The sequence below is a fragment of the Oncorhynchus mykiss genome, chromosome 7, assembly GCF_013265735.2.
Source record: "Oncorhynchus mykiss isolate Arlee chromosome 7, USDA_OmykA_1.1, whole genome shotgun sequence".
NCBI lineage: Eukaryota > Metazoa > Chordata > Actinopteri > Salmoniformes > Salmonidae > Oncorhynchus > Oncorhynchus mykiss.
The window spans coordinates 83,871,633-83,887,919 of record NC_048571.1 but is presented as its reverse complement, the minus strand read 5'-3'; the positions used below and the strand labels follow the sequence as shown (position 1 = coordinate 83,887,919).

Genomic DNA, 16,287 nt, shown 5'->3' with positions numbered 1-16,287 from the left:
ATACAACATGGGCATTAATACGATGCCAAGGGAGTTTCCCCATCCCCTCAAAGGTATCTCTGGCACTGTCCCACATATTTTGGCAATGCACCAAAATTGATCTGTCCCACATTAAAATCAAGTGGTAGATCAGTAGTGCGCAATTTCAATGCTGAGTTACGTTTTTGTACACCAGTGTCCAACAGCTGAAAATAGTATTTTTGGTCTGAAAATATATTTCACTGCAGTTTAGATGGTACAATGATGCGACACTATACTTTTGTCAAACTGAAATTAGGCGAACCAGAATATCAGGAAATGGCGGCGTGATCCAGTTTTTTTATTATGCCATTAATATGTCCTGTGGGACTGTCGTTGTGGTACTGCTCTGCTCAAACCAATGGACAATAGGAAACCGAATGCGTTCGGATCATCTAATTGGCCTTCACAACTTTTACGGAATGTCCACGTGGATGGGGATATTGGAAATGGTATCAAAGTTTACTGGTTGACAATGTTTAATTTAGACAATCATTTATAATTACATTTTTCCAGTACAACAAGTTCAGCAAATCCCCTTATCGTTTGGGATAAGTTTAAATGTACCTTCAGAGGTCCTTCAATTCAATTTTCAACAAAGCAGCTTCTGGCTAGTCAAGCAGGATCTACCCGTGACTAAAACCATTCAACACTGGTCTGATCCATCGGAATCCACGCTTCAAGATTGTTTTGATCACGTGGAATGGAAAATGTTCTGGGAAGCCTCAGACAATAAAATTGTTGTAATGGTTTTCTTGTGGTGAAGTAGAGGCGGAACAAAATGCAGCGTGGTTTCTATTCATGTTTCTGTAATGAAGAAAACTATACATGAACAGACTAACAAAACAATAAATGTGCAAAAACCAAAACAGCCCTATCTGGTGCAGAGACAGGAACAATCACCCACCAAAACCCAACACCAAACAGGCTACCTAAATATGGTTCCCAATCAGAGACAATGACTAACACCTGCCTCTGATTGAGAACCATATCAGGCCAAACATAGAAATAGACAAGCTAGACATGTAACATAGAATGCCCAATCAGATCACACCCTGACCAAACAAAACATAGAAACATACAAAGCAAACTATGGTCAGGGTGTGACAGTACCCCCCCCCCCCAAGGTGCGGACTCCGGCCGCAAAACCTGAACCTATTGGGGAGGGTCTGGGTGGGCATCTGTCCGCGGTGGCGGCTCTGGTGCTGGACGTGGCCCCCACTTCACCATAGTCTTAGTCCACCACCTTGTCCGCTTCCGTGGCCTCCTAACCACGGCGACCCTTCTAAATGACCCCACTGGACTGAGGGGCAGCTCGGGACAGAGGGACGGCGGCTCGGGACAGAGGGGCGGCGGCTCGGGACAGAGGGGCAGGGGCTCTTGGCTGAGGGGCTCTGGGCTGAGGGGCACTGGCGGTCCCTGGCTGACTGGCGGCACTGGCGGCCCCTGGCTGACTGGCGGCACTGGCGGCCCCTGGTTGAATGGCGGCACTGGCGGCCCCTGGTTGAATGGCGGCACTGGCGGCCCCTGGCTGACTGGCGGCACTGGCGGCCCCTGGCTGACTGGCGGCACTGGCGGCCCCTGGCTGACTGGCGGCACTGGCGGCCCCTGGCTGACTGGCGGCACTGGTGGCTCCCTGCAGACTGGCGGCTCCCTGCAGACTGGCGGCACTGGCGGCTCCCTGCAGACTGGCGGCACTGGCGGCTCCCTGCAGACTGGCGGCACTGGCAGCTCCCTGCAGACTGGCGACTCAGACGGCGCTGGGCAGACTGGCGACTCAGGCGGCGCTGGGCAGACTGCCGACTCAGGCGGCGCTGGGCAGACTGCCGACTCAGGCGGCGCTGGGCAGACTGCCGACTCAGGCGGCGCTGGGCAGACTGCCGACTCAGGCGGCGCTGGGCAGACTGCCGACTCAGGCGGCGCTGGGCAGACTGCCGACTCAGGCGGCGCTGGGCAGACTGCCGACTCAGGCGGCGCTGGGCAGACTGCCGACTCAGGCGGCGCTGGGCAGACTGCCGACCCAGGCGGCGCTGGGCAGACTGCCGACCCAGGCGGCGCTGGGCAGACGGGCAGCTCTGATGGCGCTGGGCAGACGGAAAGCTGCGGCAACGCTGGAGAGGAAGGCTCTGGCAGCGCTGGACTGAGTAGCTCTGGCGCCTCTGGAATGAGGGGCTCTAGCAGCGTCGGAGAGGCAGGAGACTCCGACAGCGCTGGAGAGGAGGAAGGCTCCGGCAGCGCTGGACAGGCGGGAGCCCCTGTAAGGATGAGCCGGAGAGACAGGCTGGTGCGGGGGGCTGCCACCGGAATGCTGGAGCTTGGAGATGGTGACGGATAGACCGGACCGTGCAGGCGCGCTGGAGCTCTTGAGCACCGAGCCTGCCCAACCCTACCTGGTTGCATGCTCCCGGTCGCCCTGCCAGTGCGGCGAGGTGGAATAGCCCGCACTGGGCTATGCAGGCGAACCGGGGACACCATGCACAAGGCTGGTGCCATGTAAGCCGGCCCAAGGAGATGCACTGGAGACCAGATGCGTAGAGCCGGCTTCATGGCACTTGGCTCGATGCCCACTCTAGCCCGGCCGATACGCGGAGCTGGAATGTACCGCACCGGGCTATGCACCCGCACTGGGGACACCGTGCGCTTCACAGCATAACACGGTGCCTGCCCGGTCTCTCCAGCCCCCCGGTAAGCACAGGAAGTTGGCGCTGGTCTCCTACCTGGCTTCGCCACATTTCCTGTGTGCCCCCTCCAATACATTTTTGGGGCTGACTCTCGGTCTTCCATCCACGCCGCCGTGATGCCTCCTCATACCAGCGCTTCTCCGCCTTCGCCGCCTCCAGCTATTCTTTGGGGAGGCGATATTCTCCAGGATGTGCCCAGGGTCCTTTACCATCCAACTCATCCTCCCATGTCCAGTACCCAAAATGCAGCGTGGTTTCTATTCATGTTTCTTTAATGAAGAAAACTATACATGAACAGACTAAAAAAACAATAAATGGGCAAAAACCAAAACAGCCCTATCTGGTGCAAACACAGAGACAGGAACAATCACCCACCAAAACCCAAAACCAAACAGGCTACCTAAATATGGTTCCCAATCAGAGACAATGACTAACACCTGCCTCTGATTGAGAACCATATCAGGCCAAACATAGAAATAGACAAACTAGACATGTAACATAGAATGCCCACTCAGATCACACCCTGACCAAACAAAACATAGAAACATACAAAGCAAACTATGGTCAGGGTGTGACAATTGTTTTATACGCCAACTCTGTGAGTGAATTTATTAGGATGTGCATTGGAGAGGTTGTACCCACTGTGACTGGAAAGAGGTCGGGAATAAAGCTGAATATAAACAGTATAGTTATTCCCTCCGCAAGGCAATCAAACAAGCGGAATGTCAGTATAGGGACAAAATGGAGTCGCAATTCAATGGCCCAGACAAGAGATGTATATGTGGCAGGGTCTACAGGCAATTACGGACTTCAAATGTATTCATAAAATGCCTGGATGTTTACAATTTCGGTGATTCTCTTAGAAATTGTTAAAAGTACTGTATAGCAACCCCAGGTGTACATTTATAAATAGCAGCTACTTCTCAGAGAGTTTTGAATTGTCAAGAAGAGTTAAACAAGGGTGTCCGCTGTCACCATATCTATTCATTATGGCCATCCAAATGCTGGCTATTAAATCATATCAAATAACATTAGAGGATTATAAATCCAAGGCTTAAAAACAAAGGTGTCCATGTATGCCGATGACTGAAGTTTTATATTTAATCTGCTAGCTAGATCCCTGCAATGTCTCATTGAAGATCTAGATAACTTTTCTGTACACTCTGGAACAAAACCTAATTATGATAAGTGTCCAATATTAAGTATTGGATCTTTAAAAAATACAACATTTAAATTACTATTTTTTTTAAATATTTAACTTTCACACATTAACAAGTCCAATACAGCAAATAAAATATACACATCTTGTTAATCTACCCATCGTGTCCGATTTGTAAAATGTTTTACAGCCAAAACACAACATATATTTATGTTAGATCACCACCAAATCCAAAAAAACACACAGCCATTTTTCCCAGCCAAAGATAGCTACAAAAGCAGAATTAGAGATAAAATGAATCACTAACTTGTGATAATCTTCATCAGATGACAATCATATGACATCATGTTACACAGTACATTTATGTTTTGTTCGAAAATATTTATATGTATATCCACAAATCTCGGTTTACATTGGCGCCATGTTCAGAAATGCCTCCAAAATATCCGGAGTAATTACAGAGAGCTACGTCAGCTAACAGAAATACTCATCGTAAACTTTGACGAAAGGAATTTAGCCAGGACACTGTGGTTAACACCCCTACTCTTGCAATCAGTGCCATGTGATCTTTATTGACCACCGAGAGTCAGGACACCAATTTAACATCCCATCCAAAAGACGGCACCCTACTGCCTTTTGTCATTGGGATATGTTTTAGACAAGAGGAAAGGGTGCCTCCAACACCACTTCCAGAAGCATCTGTTCTCCCATCCAGGGACTTACCAGGACCAACTCTGCTTAGCTTAAGAAGTAAACCAGCAGTGGTATGATGGGTGGTATGCAGGCCTGGTTGGCTTTATAATGAATATGAATTGGGTGTTGTGAGATTAAATATAAAAGCACTAAACATCTCTAGAATCTTCACTTATTCAAAAGTTTTACTTGAACCCTAAATGGTTCTCAAGTAAACTACTAAGAAAAGATAATCCACTGTTTAAATAGCCTTTCGCCTGTGTACAGATTTCGATGTCTCATTTTTGATTGACTGCATATACCTTTTTCAAAGTATCTCTTTTTCAAACAAGCATTGCAGAGCTGGCTACAATTTCAATTTCATCCCCCTGAAAAGATAGAACAAATATTATGGCTGAATATAAATGTGCTGGGGGATGAAAGACCTGTATTTATGGGAAACAAGTTTGAAAAGGGTATTTTGTTTTTAAATGATATTGTAAATTGGAAAGGTTGAGTTGTCTTTCATGGAGTTATCAGAATTATATGGAAAGGTCTGCTCAGTCCAAGATCATAACCACTTGACTACAGCATTACCCCAAAAATGGAGGCTTGTGGCAGCAGGAGGTAGGGAAGTGGTCTGTCTGCCCAATATAAATGATCAGAACTTGGAGGAATAAAAATAGGAATGTATACCAGTTTCATTTGAGTACCAGGATGTTATCATTGTCATTTAGATTGCAAAATAGTTGGAAAGAGATTTTTGATTTACAAATTGATCTAAAAATTGACCCTAGATATGCTGTTGGAGAGCTGTTTCTCAAATCAAGCTGTCTATTCAATAGAAATTGTATGTTAATCACAGCATAGTTGAAATGTATATGCTGCGTAGAAATCCAAAGCATGTGGCCAGCAGAGACAGGTGGGATGGGCTAAGGGAAGCTGAGGTTTGGGATGTGGAATTGGAGATAAGGGGGAGTGGAGTTGCTGGGCGAAGGATAGAATGACAGATGTAAAATAAACTCCAAATTAAACAAATACATTTGAATGACACTGAGGGGCTTTGTTGATACAGTTGAGGCTGATGCCATGCAAGTGTTTGTACAAATGCACTCATTCCAATGCTCATAGATGGACATGGTTCCATACATCGTTGGCCTGGATGTTTTGCTTGTTCATTGGTGGTGCATGGGGCAGGGAATGGAATTCAAATGTATTTCTCAGGGTGGAATCTGATGTTTGAGGGGCAGCTCTTGGAGGGCTGTATCGGTCAGGTCCCCATTTGACAGTGGGAGATCTGTCGACGCGCCATTGACCCTTTGTGTCTCTGGCTAAGAGGCTGTTCGATGACTAATGTGATGGAGTTGGGCAGCTTCCCTGCAAGTATATTTTTATTACGAGATGAAAGTCTGGCTGAATTTACACATCACGGTAACATTTGGTTCATGAGCCAACCACTTAACAGTCAAGGTTTGTAAGGACTACAAACTGTATAAAAATGTCTTACCCATCCTGCTTTGTGACCAGATTAGCTGGTGATGCAAACAAATTAGGACCATTAAGGCTGCTGGTGTCATAAGTACTACCTGTCAGTGAGTTGAGACCCGGGTACAATTGATTTAGAAATAGTTTGACTATCCAGATCATACCGCCTGAGGTGGTCAGGAAAGTGATCACAATGAGTATTTAACTTGTCAACCACTGCCTAAAAGGTGGGCACAGATTACAAACATCAAGACAAAGTTACATTAGCCTCTAGGTACAAACGAAGCCGGTGAAAAGCTTGTGAGAAAAGGACACATGTTCAGTAATATTGGTGACATTTATTGATGTACAAGAGGCAACTAGTATCGTCTTCCTGCCGCTTCGTTTAAGTCAGACAACAACCACAATTCAGAAATTGTTTAAGAACAGCTTCAGCACAATATACATAGGTTTACAATGGTCATTGAAGTTGATTTAGAGGTTGGAGGAAAACAGCACGACCTGATGAAGACATTCCAGAAGCCTTGTACATCTTCACGTTCACCAGGAAGATATCCTGCAAGACAAAAGCGTCAGCAGGATAGCCTAGTGGTTAGAGAATTGGACTAGTAACCGAAAGGTTGCAAGTACAAATCACGAGCTGACAATGTACAAATATTACATTCTGCCACTGAACAGGCAGTCACTGTTCCTAGGCAGTCATTGAAAATAAGGATGTTCTTAACTGACTTGCTAAATAAAGGTAAAATAAAATACAAAGTCTAGTTCCCAGTCATGTGCACATATACAAAACTCACATTCAGTCACAGGTGTAAGCCACATCCAAGCACTTATAGGTTCCGACACAGGGGTCACCGAACACAGAGTTGGATACCTTGACGATACACTGGCGCTTTCCATCACACCTGTGTGTCAACAGGTAGAGGTTAACACCACAGCCAATGACTTCCTACAGCTAAATGCACACTGAAGGTTCCCGTACCTTTCTGCCATTATGCTGGTCGTGGATTGGCTGAGGCAGTTGGTGTTTTTGAGTTGTTTATGTGGGCGCCCAATGGAACACACATCGTGTTGACGACGACCATAGTTGGCACGCTGAATACGGATCTCACCTCGATCTGAGGAAGAGAAAGGACAAACCTGGGTGTTGGTGTGGGCTAGTGACTAATATACACGGCACCACATAATTAAACTGTACGGTAGTGTTGACCAGCTTACCACATAGTAGTTGAGAATCAGAGCCTTCACATATGATGCTGCTTACTGCAAAGACAACACAGGAGTTACACCACTGGCCAGACACATTAAGACATACATTAGCCTGGTGAAGTGTTAGTGATGGGCACTAAAAGGGAATGTTGATTTCAGGTGCATTTTTTAAAAGTCATTATAAACTCGTTAGCATGAACCAAAGTACAAAAAGTTAGGCGCGTCATCTGCCACTTACTAGCAGTTCTCAAAATGCTAACATGTTAAGCAAACTGGCTGGCTAGACCTAAACTGGTGAAAAAATAAAGTTGACCTGCTACACCTAATCTGTATTTCTACGCAGTTTGTGCCAGCTGTCAGATTGGCTATAAACCCTACAAAACTGTGGGAGTTGCGCTAGCAAGTTACCGTTCACTGAAACATGGTAAACCAGATTAACCCTTCCATGTTCTTGCTGGCTAATTGAGCTAGATATGTCAATTTAAAGGAACAGCAGCAGCATATGAGACAAGTCAAAAGTTACTGCAAGAAGGGTCAATGCAGAGAGTCGGGTAGTAACTCAGCAGTTATGGCTTGGTGGAAGTAGAAGCCGTTCAGGGTCCTGTTGGTTCCAGACTTGGTACATTCGTACCATTTGTTATGGAGTAACAGAGACCAGTATAACTTGGGTTGCGCGAGTTATTGACAATGTAGGGCCTGCTGACACACGTGGTGTCGAAATCCTGATGCAGGGAGCGCGGCCTCCGACGTACTGGGCCGTAAGCGATACCCTCTGTAGAACCTTGTGGTCAGATGCCATACCTAGTGGTGATGCAGCCAGTCAAGAAGCTTTCAATGGTTTAGAATTCAGGATCGGAGGGCTGATACCAATCATTTTAGCCTCCTGGCAGGGAAGGGCTCAGCCCTCAGTTTCCTGTAGTCAACTACCAGTTCCTTTGGCATCTTGGCACCACACTGCCAGGTCTCTGACCTCCCTATAGGCTACTCAAACTAAACAAGCTGCATATCCACAGCTTGCTAGGGTTAGTTAGCAGGTGAGGGTGGTTTACACTTGGAGAAACAAAAGTTAACAAGCTGGTACCATAGGGGAACCAACCCATTAAATTCATTTTCTAGCAATCAGCTGAGCTTAGTTTTTTACAAGATTAATAGTGGGTAGGAGAATTAAACAGTATCCCAACATGCCACAGTCATACCGACAATACATCGAATCCAAATTAGGATATCGGTGCCCACCACTAAATATTATTAGCACACATTCAGAGACTGACTTGTTTCTTGCTGTTGGACACAGGAGTATTTGGTGTCCAGGTACTTATAAGTCCCGACACAGGGGTCTCCAAAAACGAAATTGGATGCAGGGACAATACACTCGCTCTTCCCACCGCATCTGTGTGTTTCAAAGACAGGTTGAGGACATGAGTTCATACAGGTAAACACAAGTTCCAGCACATTTCTGCCCTCTTGCTGGTGGTTGTTTACACTACAGCCAAGGAGTTACAGGTTCTAGTACCTTTCTGCCATCTTGCTGGTGGAGGATTGGCTGAGGCAGTTGGTGTCGGTGAGTTGGTGATCAGGGCGCCCAATAGAACACACATCGTGTTGACGACGACCGTAGTTCGCACGCTTGATATGGATCTTACCTCCATCTGAGGGAGATGGAGAACAGTGAGGCACGAAGGAGAGCCAAGTATGGGTCTCTATGGTGTGGGCTAGTGACGCTAATCTACAGTATAAATGATCATAGGTGGTCGGTGAGTATACTGTTCAGCAGTGTGGACTAGCTTACCACATTGCAGTAAAGCATCAGAGCCTTCACACGTGATGCTGATTGCTGCCACGACAAATAAACAGGAATTACACACCACTCACATTAGCTTGGTTAAGTAGTATCATCATTATTACATACAGTACCTCCATCTGTTAGTGTGCAGCAAGCTGTAGCCAGCACTGAAACAACATCACACAGCTAGTTCAGCAACATTCAACATCATATGCACTTGGACCATTAAGCTACAACTCAGCATTGGGCTCTATACTCAAGCATTTCAGTTATACTAAGTTTATTATATTCAAGTTCAGCATTTGGTCTCATATTCCATGCTTTGAATACCTTTTTGCCCAAAAGGAACTGAATGTCACTCAAATCATATTATATGTACTTCTTACTCACAAAAATAAATATTGGCATATATATTTAAATTCTAATCTGCATCAGAAACAGATTTTGTATACTCACATGTGACCACCGTCAGTCTCAAAATGCACATGATGCCAGGTACAGGAGTGGTACTAACAGAGAAAAAGCAACTGATGATAACAAGCTCCAATACACCTGGTATTTATGTTATGTGACATGTCTTAATTTACCCAGGTGTATCTATTTGTCTCCAGGTGCACCTCATTGCAATTAGGGGCCAGTGTTTGCCGGTCAAAACCTGGCTATTGAGTCAGTCTCATGGAGTTAGATAGAGGACTCTAGATGGATGAAATCCACGTTGGCATGACCATTTTTCATTGAGGTCTTCCAACATTTTAAAGTACCCTACCACAGGCCTACCACTGTTGTCAACAAACTTGATTATTGAGTTGCCACTCAGTCATGGGTGAACAGGGAGGACAGGAGGAGGCTTAGATCACACCCTTGTTGTTCCACAGTCTTGAGGATCAACGTGGCGGATGTGTTGTTGCCTACCTTCACACCCGAGGTCGGCCCGTCTGGGGGCTACTATAAATTTTTTGACAATTGGCCTGGACCCTTTTACTACACGGAGTCTTGCTGATCCATCATGACTGATCTGCCGACGTAACCGCACGAAGGGGCTACAAATGACGTTGTCCATCGCAAAGTCCCTCTAAGGCCCTTCTGCTAGCCTGCAAGCCCAGGCCCGCAAGCTGTCTGAATCGCTGTGTCTCCAGCTCGCCCAGCTACTCAATGGACCCAATGATCACTCGGCTACGCATGCCTCTCCCTAATGTCAATATGCCTTGTCCAGTGCTGTTTTGATTGGTAATTATTGCCTTATTTCATTGTAGAGCCTCTAGCCCTGCTCAATACGCCTTAGCTAATCCTTTAGTTCCACCTCCCACACATGCGGCGACCTCATCTGGTTTAAATGATGTTTCTAGAGACAATATCTCTCTCATCGTCACTCAATGCATAGGTTTACCTCCACTGTATTCACATACTGCTATACCTTTGTCTGTACATTATGCCTTGAATCTATTATACCGTGCCCAGAAACGTGCCCTTTTACTCTCTGTTCCGAACGTACCAGACGACCAGTTCTTATAGCACTTATCCGTACCCTTATCCTACTCCTCCTCTGTTCCTCTGGTTATGTAGAGGTTAACCCAGGCCCTGCTGTGGCTAGCTCCACTCCCATTCCCCAGTCGCTCTCATTTGTTGACTTCTGTAACCGTCAAAGCCTCGGTTTCATGCATGTCAACGTTAGAAGCCTACTCACTAAGTTTGTTTTATTCACTGTTTTAGCACACTCTGTCAATCCAGATGTCCTAGCCGTGTCTGAATCCTGACTTAGGAATACTTCCAAAAACCCTGAAATGTTCATCTTTAACTATAACATTTTCTAACAGATAGAACATCCAAAGGGGGCGGAGTTTCAATCTACTGCAGAGACAGCCTGCAGAGTTCTGTCTAACTATCCAGGTCTGTGCCCAAATAATTTGAGCTTCTACTTTTAAAAATCTACCTTTCCAGAAACAAGTCTCTCACCGTTACCACTTGCTACAGACCACCTTCTGTCCCAAGCTGTGCCCTTGACACCATATATGAATCGATTGCCCCATCTATCTTCAGAGCTCGTGCTGTTAGGTGACCTAAACTGGGACATCGTTAACCTCTTACAGCTCCCCCACTACTTTGTGCAATTTCCGCCTGAAGACATACCCAAATCTAACAGAACCAAGGATTTGCATATTCTTGGTACCATTTGAAAGAAAACACTCTGAAGTTTGTGTACATGTGAATTGAATGTAGGAGAATATAACAAAATAGATATTTTTTAGATATTTTTATATCATCATCTTTACAATGAACAACATAAAACAAACATTCAGATAGGATGATGGGGACAATTTGAGTGAAAAATAATAGAGGGCAACAGTACAACAGTAGCAAAGTTTCAGAATGATAACTTCCAAAATGAGTGTGCTACATGACATTTATTATGAAGTCACCCAGGTGTCCCAAACAAGTAGCCCAAATGTACCCAAGTGGCCAAATTGGTGAAGGTGTACATTTAGAAACAAATAACTATATACAAAATACCAAAATGGTATTCTAACACACCCCCCAAAAAAATTGAGAAAAAAAAAAAGATTTTTTTACATTTATTGATAAAAAAATATGAAAATATACATATATATACATATACAAAATAACATGGGTAACTATTTACACACTTTCAATATTTGGAATACCCTCAGTCCTCTATGAAATCAAATATTTTTATATAGCCCAAGCCTAAAACCCCAAACAGCAAGCAATGCAGGTGTAGAAGCACGGTGGCTAGGAAAAACTCCCTAGAAAGGCAAAAACCTAGGAAGAAACCTAGAGAGGAACCAGGCTATGAGGGGTGGCCAGTCCTCTTCTGGCTGTGCCGGGTGGAGATCACAGTGGTTGTAGAGGGTGCAAAGGGACAGCACCTCAAGAGTAAAAATGAACAGTTTAGGGTTCCATAGCCGCAGGCAGAACAGTTGAAACAGGAACAGCGGCAAGGCCAGGTGGACTGGGGACAGCAAGGAGTCATCATGCCAGGTAGTCCTGACGCATGGTCCTAGGGCTCAGGTCCTCCGAGAGAGAGCAAGAGAGAATTAGAGAGCATACTTAAATTCACACAGGACACCAGATAAGACTCCCATTCGGAGTCAGTGTCACTGTGAATGAAAATATTCAGTTAGAATAGTTTCACATATGAGCCCTGTATCAACAGGTATAATAAACAGATAAATATAGAGAGTTGAAGGTTGAAGGTGAATATATTAGGTTGAATATATTATTATATTATTATTACCTGCTAGATCTACCGTCTCTTTTACATTATGATATTTCAGCTAGATCTACTGTCTCCATTTCACTTTGGCCATTGATGTGGTCCTGCCCTCTCCTCAACAGCCTCAAATAGGCTATTTCATGTGGGTTGGGGTGGGGCGGCAGACACACGCATCTCACATTTCATGACATTACATGTTTATATATTGCTTCGAAAAAACAAGAAAAAAAACACAATAATATTTTATATTATTAATTTCAAACAAGGGCATTAGCATGATAAGAACTTACCAGTCCAAAACGATGTCCTCTCCCGTTCAAAAAATATTCCTCCACAATTGCTAAATGAAGCATCCTGCAACAATCTCTGTCTCAACTTCACAATCAATTTATTCTAAAATTGTGTGTACATCTGTATATCTAGACTTAGATTTAGCTTTCCCTGACTTAGTCGCCATAATGATTGATATATAAACAGCTGAATCTGCGCGTTTACCGAACAATGCGGTGCGTAATATGCGTAGCTCCATCCGGTATGAAACTTCAATAGCGAATGACTCACTTTACGCTGGAGCTTACTACATGGGTTGGTCTTGCAGCACATAAACATGGCGTATTGCTGTTTAGCTCAGCTCATTGGCTATCTACCCAGCTAGATTTCAAGACGATCAGTGGTCATTGGGTTAAAAGACAGTCAATAAGCGAAACAGCGGGCAAATCATTGGTGCACATTGATGTCATGACTTGTTGTCTTCAAATCGGTTTCTTACAGTCAATACGTCCCGCAAAATGGCCAATCAGGTTTGATTGTGTTACAAACAAAACAGTTGATTGCAGTGAAACCAAACATGACTGAAAAAGTCACGTTCTGTTTGGGTTATTTACCTGGAATGTGTGATTGAAAATGGAATGAGACGGAATTCACGACACAAGCGGTTCACAAAATGTTTTGTGTTAGGCTATAAAAACAGATTTTATCAAACAAAAGATCATTCATTGTGTAACAATGAGCATTGGAATTGCAAACAGACGAAGATCGTCAAAGGTAAACGATTTATTTTAATGCAGTTTGTGATTATGTTACGCCTGTGCTGGTTAAGAAAAATAAAATTCTGGGGCTCCATGCTCAGATAATTGCATCGTATTCTTTCGCAGTAAATCCTTTTTTAAATCTGACAACGCAGTTGGATTAGCAAGATTCTAGGCTTTCGATACATGTGAGACAATTGTATTTTCATGAATGTTTAATATGACTATTTATGTAGCGATCACCGTATGTTGTGGAATTTCAGCCCGCTATTGGTTTCCGTGCGCAGAAAGGTTAACACCCTGGCCATCCTACAATCTAAGCTTGATGCCCTCAATCTCATACAAATTATCAATGAACCTACCAGGTACAACCCCAAATTCATTCAGACGGTACCCTCATAGATATCATCCTAACCAACCTGCCCTCCAAATGCACCTCTGCTGTCTTCAACCAGGATCTCAGCGATCACTGTCTCATTGCCTGCGTCCGTAATGGGTCTGTGGTCAATCGACCACCCCTCATCACTGTCAAACGCTCCCGAAAACACTTCAGCGTGCAGGCCTTTTTAATCGACCTGACCCGGATATCCTGGAAGGATATTGACCTCATTCCAACAGTAGAGAATGCCTGGTTATTCTTTAAAAGTTCTATCCTCACCATCTTAAATAAGCATCCCCCACTCAAAAAATGTAGAACCAGGAACATATACAGCCCTTGCTTCACTCAAGACCTGACTGCCTTTGACCATCACAAAAATATCCTGTGGCGTACTGCATTAGCATCAGATAGCCCCCGCGATATGCAAATATTCAAGGAAGTTAGGAACCAAAATATACAGGCAGTTAGGAAAGCTAAGGCTAGCTTTTCAAACAGAAATTTGCATCCATGTAGCACAAACTACAAAAGTTCTGGGACACTGTTAAATCCATCAATATTGAGAACTGCCCATTACACCCAGGCTAGGAAACACTGTCACAACCGATAAATATATGATAATTGAGAATTTCAATAAGCATTTTTCTACGGCTTGCCTTGCTTTCCACCTGGCTAACCCTACATCGGTCAACAGCCCTACACCCCCCCAGATCAACTTGCCCAAGGCTCCCCCGTTTCTCTTTCACCCAAATCCAGATAGCTGATATACTGAAAGAACTGCAAAATCTGGACCCCTACAAATCAGCTCGGCTTGACAATCTGGACCCTCTCTTTCTAAAATTATCCGCAGAAATTGTTGCAACAACTATGACTAGCCTGTTCAAACTCTATTTTGTATCGCCAGAGATCCACAAAGATTGGAAAGCTGCCACGGTCATCCCTCTCTTCAAAGGTGGAGACACTCTAGACCCAAATTGCTACAGACCTATATCTATCCTACCCTGCCCTTTTTAAAACTTTGAAAGCCTAGTTAACAAGCAGATCACCGACCATTTAGAATCCCACTGTACCTTCTTTGCTATGCAATCTGGTTTCCGGCTGGTCATGAGTGCACCTCAGCCACACTCAAGGTCCTAAACGATATCATAATCGCCATTGATAAGAGACAATACTGTGCAGCTGTATTCATCGACCTTGCCAAGGCTTTCGACTCTGTCAATCACCACATTCTTATCGGCAGATTCAACAGTCTTTGTTTCCTTAAATTACTGACTCGCCTGGTTCAGCAACTACTTCTCGGACAGAGTTCATTGTGTCAAATTGGAGGGCCTGTTGTCCGGACCTCTGGCAGTCTCTATTGGGGTGCCACAGGGTTCAATTTTCCGGCCAACTCTTTTCTCTGTATACATCAATGATGTCGCTCTTGCTGCTGGTGATTCTCTGATACACCTCTTTGCAGACAACACCAATTTGTATACTTCTGGCCTATCTTTGTCCACTGTGTTAACTAACTTCCAGATGCCATACAACTTTCCTTCTGTGGCCTCCATTTGCTCTTAAATGGAAGTAAAACTTAATGCATGCTCTTCAACCGATCGATGTCCACACCTGCCTGCCCATCCAGCATCACTACTCTGGATGGTGCTGACTTAGAATATGTGGAAAACTACAAATACCTTGGTGTCTGGTTAGACTGTAAACTCTCCTTCCAGACTGACATTAAGCATCTCCAATTAAATCTGGAATCGGATTCCTGTTTCGCAACAAAGCATCCTTCACTCACGCTGCCAAACATACCCTCGTAAAACTGACAATCCTACCAATCCCTGACTTCAGAGATGTCATTTACAAAATAGCCTCCAACACCCTACTCAGTGAACTGGATGCAGTCTATCACAGTGCCATCCGTTTTGTCACCAAAGCCCCATATACTACCCACCACTGCGTCCTGTCTGCTCTCGATGGCTGGCCCTCACTTCATATTCGTTGCCAAACCCACTGGCACCATCTATAAGTCTTTGCCTGGTCACCATAGCAGCCCCCATCCGTAGCACTCACTCCAGCAGGTATATTTCACTGGTCACCCCCAAAGCCAATTCCTCTTTGGCCGCCATTCCTTCCAGTTCTCTGCTGCCAATGAATGGAATGACCTGCAAAAATCACTGAAGCTGGAGACTCATATCTCCCTCACTAACTTTAAGCACAAGCTGTCAGAGCATCACTGCACCTGTACATAGCCTATCTGTAAATAGCCCATCCAACTACCTCATCCCCCATACTGTTATTTATTTTATTTATTTTGTTCCTTTGCACCCCAGTATCTCTACTTGCTCTCTCGTCTTCTGCACATCTATCACTCCAGTGTTTAATTGCTATATTGTCATTATTTTGCCACTATGGCCGATTTATTGCCTTATCGTAATGTTAGTAGACACAGGTCAAACGTTTTTTATAATCAATCCTCAGGTTGTTTTTACAATATATAATCGATAATACAGTGGGGAGAACAAGTATTTGATACACTGCCGATTTTGCAGGTTTTCCCTACTTACAAAGCATGTAGAGGTCTGTAATTTTTATCATAGGTACACTTCAACTGTGAGAGACGAAATCTAAAACAAAAATCCAGAAAATCACATTGTAT

At 44.5% G+C, this 16,287-nt stretch overlaps 1 protein-coding gene across 3 annotated transcripts; it reads right to left on the bottom strand.

The window, feature by feature from the left end:
• Nucleotides 1-6,333: 6,333 nt before the first annotated feature.
• LOC110528627 (L-rhamnose-binding lectin CSL3-like) lies at nt 6,334-9,578 on the bottom strand. Of its 3 annotated transcripts, XR_005052683.1 has the most exons (10): nt 9,464-9,578; nt 9,139-9,174; nt 9,014-9,058; nt 8,738-8,873; nt 8,496-8,614; nt 7,234-7,278; nt 6,998-7,133; nt 6,813-6,920; nt 6,470-6,571; nt 6,334-6,437 (listed from the first exon to the last, which is right to left on the bottom strand). XR_005052683.1 is itself a non-coding variant. In XM_036984242.1 (9 exons), the coding sequence occupies exons 1-8, from the start codon at nt 9,492-9,494 to the stop codon at nt 6,815-6,817; spliced, it is 654 nt and encodes a 217-aa protein (XP_036840137.1). In that variant the 5' UTR covers nt 9,495-9,578; the 3' UTR covers nt 6,334-6,571; nt 6,813-6,814. The 3 variants fall into 3 exon arrangements, 2 of the variants coding, with proteins under 2 accessions (XP_036840137.1, XP_036840138.1); XM_036984242.1 differs by having other exon boundaries at nt 6,334-6,571; XM_036984243.1 differs by lacking the exon at nt 9,139-9,174 and having other exon boundaries at nt 6,334-6,571; nt 9,464-9,530.
• Between the last annotated feature and the right edge of the window lie 6,709 nt (nt 9,579-16,287).

Bases quoted from the DNA above. Each gene is read 5' to 3' on its own strand.
- LOC110528627 (XM_036984242.1), bottom strand. From the start codon at position 9,494: ATGTGCATTTTGAGACTGACGGTGGTCACAT. The intron at 9,059-9,138 runs GTACTGTATGTA...TTGTCGTGGCAG, and splicing joins CTGCACACTAACAGATGGAG to CAATCAGCATCACGTGTGAA. The intron at 6,921-6,997 runs GTACGGGAACCT...GTTGACACACAG, and splicing joins ACCAGCATAATGGCAGAAAG to GTGTGATGGAAAGCGCCAGT.